Here is a 3,480-nt window from a genome sequence, read left to right as displayed (position 1 = left end):
ACCACTAGACTATCTGATTCTATAGCCACTTGCTTCCAATTCTGAATCTTTATCCAGCTCAAAGCTTCTTTAATTGCAATAGCTTCAACCATTTCAGTTATGAGTGTGTTGTTCAGACAGATTGTACGGGCTTGCATTACCTGGCCTGTGTTGTTCATGGCTACCATTCTAACACCTGCTGCCTGATGCTCGTCAAACGTAGCTCCATCAACATTTATCTTGATTATTTCCAACTGTGGCTTGGCCCAAACAACAGCTCCGTCTCCCTCCCAATAGTTAGGATTAAAAGTGTTGAGTTGACTTTTTTGGGCTACTCTCCATTGTACAAGATATTACTTTGCCAATGCAATGACTACATTTACCCGAGTATACCTGTTATTCCACACCAAGTCGTTTCTTGCTTTCCAAAGACCCCAGCAAACCACTGCAACCTCAGCACGCCTATCACTAGTGCATACCCTGAGAACATCCTCCCACCACTGAGTAAAGTCTTCAAAGTCATCCCCTACCACCTCCGGAAGAACAATTTGCCAGCATTGAGCTGCTACTGGGCAAGTCACCAATACATGGAGAATTGTTTCATCATTATTTTTACAAATGGGACAAACATAATCAACTGGAACTCTCTTCTGAGCTAACATAATTTTCGTAGAAAGACAATTTGACGGAGCTCTCCAAAGAAAATTAAAAACCTTACAGGGAGCTTTTATTCACCAAGTTTTCCGCCAATAACCAAAGTTATCTTGCTACCTCCACAGATTTTTCTGAGCTTGAAGTAACCTATAAGCACTTCTCACCGAATAATTTCCTTCTTTACACCAGTATAACTGGTCTGGATCCATAGTTTTAGAGCATAAAAACGCTCATAGCATAGGTAGGTAATGTCTGGGCCACACCCATCACCGGAATCTCTCTGCCACCTTGAGAAATATGTCTGCCATCCCAAATATCAATTTGCTTTTTAACCTTCCCCTTCAAAAAACCCAAAGTTGCAGATTTACTTCTCCCCATCATATTAGGCAAACCTAAATATATGCAATCTTCACCTGCCTCAGTCATTTGAAGGACTTGGCATATATAATGTCTCCTTTCCTCTCCAATATTAGAACTAAAGAATACAGAAGATTTTGATTTGTTGACTTGCTGCCTCGACGCCAATTCATAGTTTTCTAAAATTGAAATGAAGCTCCTTGCCTCTTCCTCATTAGCTCTACAATATAAGTAAGAATCATCCTCAAAGAACATGTGAGTTATGCTTGGGGCTTGTCGACACACCTTTACACCCTGTACTTTCTTTAATCTATCGTTTTTCCTGATTAACACAGAAAGTCCCTCCGCACAAAGAATAAATAAGGGCTTAATGGGTCTCCTTGGCGTAGGCCACAAATAGGGATAATAGGCCCAACTTCTTTTCTTGCCTGAGTTATTTTATACGAAACAGAAACCACACATTACATAATCCGCTCCACCCATCTCATGTGAAAACCCATTTTCAGAAGAATAGCTTGAAGATTTCTCCACTCAATTCGATCATAAGCTTTGCTCATATCAATTTTCATGGCCATATAACCCTCATTACCTCTTCTTTTCCTTTTCAAACAATGCATGACCTCATACGAGACCATAATGTTGTCCGATATGAGTCTTCCCGGGATAAAAGCACTCTGATTTTCTGAAACAATACCATCCAATAAATTCTTCATTCAATTAGCAATTACTTTGGTGATAATCTTGATCAGAACATTGCATAAAGAAATTGGACGAAGATCAGAAATACGAGTTGGAGATTTTTTCTTCGGGATTAAAACAATATTTGTATTATTTAAATCCTCATACAACGTTCCACTTTCAAAAAAATTCTTTACCATGTCTACAATATCAGCTCCCACAATTGACTAGTGCTTTTGAAAAAAGCAGGTGTCATGCCATCCGGTCCCGGTGATTTGTCCAGGTGCATTTGAAAAAGAGCATCCTTTACTTCCTTCACTATTATTTCCCTCAATAAATACTCATTCTGCTCACTAGTGATAGTTGAAGGAATACATTGAATTATATCCTCCCAGTGAGCGTCCACGCTGTTAAATAACGAAGGGAAATAATTCGAAATAAGCTCTGTCATTCCATTCTCCCAATCCACCCACTGTCCATCTTCATTCTGCAATCTGTGAATTTGATTATTTTTTCTCCTTGTACTTGCAGATGCATGAAAATATCGACTATTTTGATCTCCACTTTGAAGCCAGAGTTGCTTACTTCTTTGACGCCAGAAAACCTCTCTCTGGTTAAGGACTAAGGCCATATTTTTCCTAGCTTCATTGAACTTAGCTTGAGAGTCTGCATCTTGCTCCCCCTTATACTTACGCATCTCTAGATCAGGATCGTTCATTGCTGAGGGCGGAGGACGCCTGGCTCGGATGGATTTCGTACATGTGTCTAGGTAAGGACCGCCTTAGAATGAGCCAAAGGTTTACTAACGCATGTCATGCTTGTCTCAATCGTTGGTTGTTGATAGCTGTCATTGTCACGCGCTCAGGTTCGTACCTCACGTGCTCCTCCTTGGTGGGTTGTGGAGTTGCCTGCAATCCTTAATACGAGTACTGAAGTTACCCGTGATCTCTTTCCCCCATATCATCAACCTGTCGCTACAATTCTTAATCTTTTGCTGAATGTTTAACCCACTGTCATCAACCCAGCCATCCTTTACAATCACTTTACACATAAGGTCCAACAACCATTCATTTTCAAATCGAAAATGGGGAGGAGAAATTAGTTTATGAACCTGTTGAGGAACAAAAAAAATAGGACAGTGATCTGATTCAATTATTTCAGACCCATCCAAATTGTAGAGCTTAGCCACTGGAAAGGTTTGCAACCACAAATTAGTATTCATGGCCCTGTCCAAACGAACCTCCATAAATTCATCTGTACTCGCTCCTTTTTCCCAAGTGAATTGACGGCCAACTATATTCATATCAACTAGACCTGCGTCTTATAATGCTTCATTAAAGCCCTCTATCAAACATCTTGGATAAGGCTGTCCCCCATTTTTTTGTGCTTGAGATGTAACATTGTTAAGGTCCCCCACCACACACCATGGCAAATTTGAATCCCGAGCTAAATTACGTAAGAGATCCCAAGTTTTCTTTCTTAAACTTCTGTTAGGCTCCCCATAAACTCCTGTTAATCTCCACTTCTGCATACCCTCTACCGTCACCTCGACATCTATATGGCTTTGAGAAAATCCCAATAAAGTTGCCTGGTCCTTCTCCTTCCATAATAACGCCAGACCACCACTTCTTCCTATAGGATCAACAACAAAGAGCCCTTCGTACCCCAGCTGAACTCGAATCCTATCTAATTTATCTTTCTTTGCTAAAGTTTCACACAAGAATATAAAGATAGGCTTCTCCTGACGTACAACGTCTTTAAGGAACTGAAGATTCCAGGGTCGCCCAACTCCCCGGCAGTTCCAACTAATAG

The 3,480-nt window shown here is 40.6% G+C and overlaps 2 protein-coding genes across 2 annotated transcripts; both read right to left on the bottom strand.

The window, feature by feature from the left end:
• Nucleotides 1-846: 846 nt before the first annotated feature.
• LOC141660030 (uncharacterized) lies at nucleotides 847-1,703 on the bottom strand. The gene is made up of 2 exons (XM_074466987.1): nucleotides 1,456-1,703; nucleotides 847-1,210 (listed from the first exon to the last, which is right to left on the bottom strand). Exons 1-2 carry the CDS (start codon nucleotides 1,701-1,703, stop codon nucleotides 847-849), a joined length of 612 nt encoding a protein of 203 aa, XP_074323088.1.
• Nucleotides 1,704-1,870: 167 nt separating this feature from the next.
• LOC141660029 (uncharacterized) lies at nucleotides 1,871-2,971 on the bottom strand. Its single transcript, XM_074466986.1, has 2 exons — nucleotides 2,608-2,971; nucleotides 1,871-2,448 (listed from the first exon to the last, which is right to left on the bottom strand). The coding sequence occupies exons 1-2, from the start codon at nucleotides 2,969-2,971 to the stop codon at nucleotides 1,871-1,873; spliced, it is 942 nt and encodes a 313-aa protein (XP_074323087.1).
• Between the last annotated feature and the right edge of the window lie 509 nt (nucleotides 2,972-3,480).

This window comes from Apium graveolens, chromosome 5 (assembly GCF_009905375.1).
Source record: "Apium graveolens cultivar Ventura chromosome 5, ASM990537v1, whole genome shotgun sequence".
Taxonomy (NCBI): Eukaryota; Viridiplantae; Streptophyta; class Magnoliopsida; order Apiales; family Apiaceae; genus Apium; species Apium graveolens.
Note: the sequence above shows the minus strand (reverse complement) of the source record. Positions and strands in the feature narration are given on the sequence as shown.

What these genes read in the sequence shown, in the direction of transcription:
- LOC141660030 (XM_074466987.1), bottom strand. Translation starts at nt 1,703, where the DNA reads ATGAAGAATTTATTGGATGGTATTGTTTCAGAAAATCAGAGTGCTTTT. An exon ending in AGATGGGTGGAGCGGATTAT is followed by an intron (nt 1,211 to 1,455) that starts GTAATGTGTGGT and finishes CTTATATTGTAG; the next exon opens with AGCTAATGAGGAAGAGGCAA.
- LOC141660029 (XM_074466986.1), bottom strand. Translation starts at nt 2,971, where the DNA reads ATGAATATAGTTGGCCGTCAATTCACTTGGGAAAAAGGAGCGAGTACA. An exon ending in ATGGGGGAAAGAGATCACGG is followed by an intron (nt 2,449 to 2,607) that starts GTAACTTCAGTA and finishes GCTCATTCTAAG; the next exon opens with GCGGTCCTTACCTAGACACA.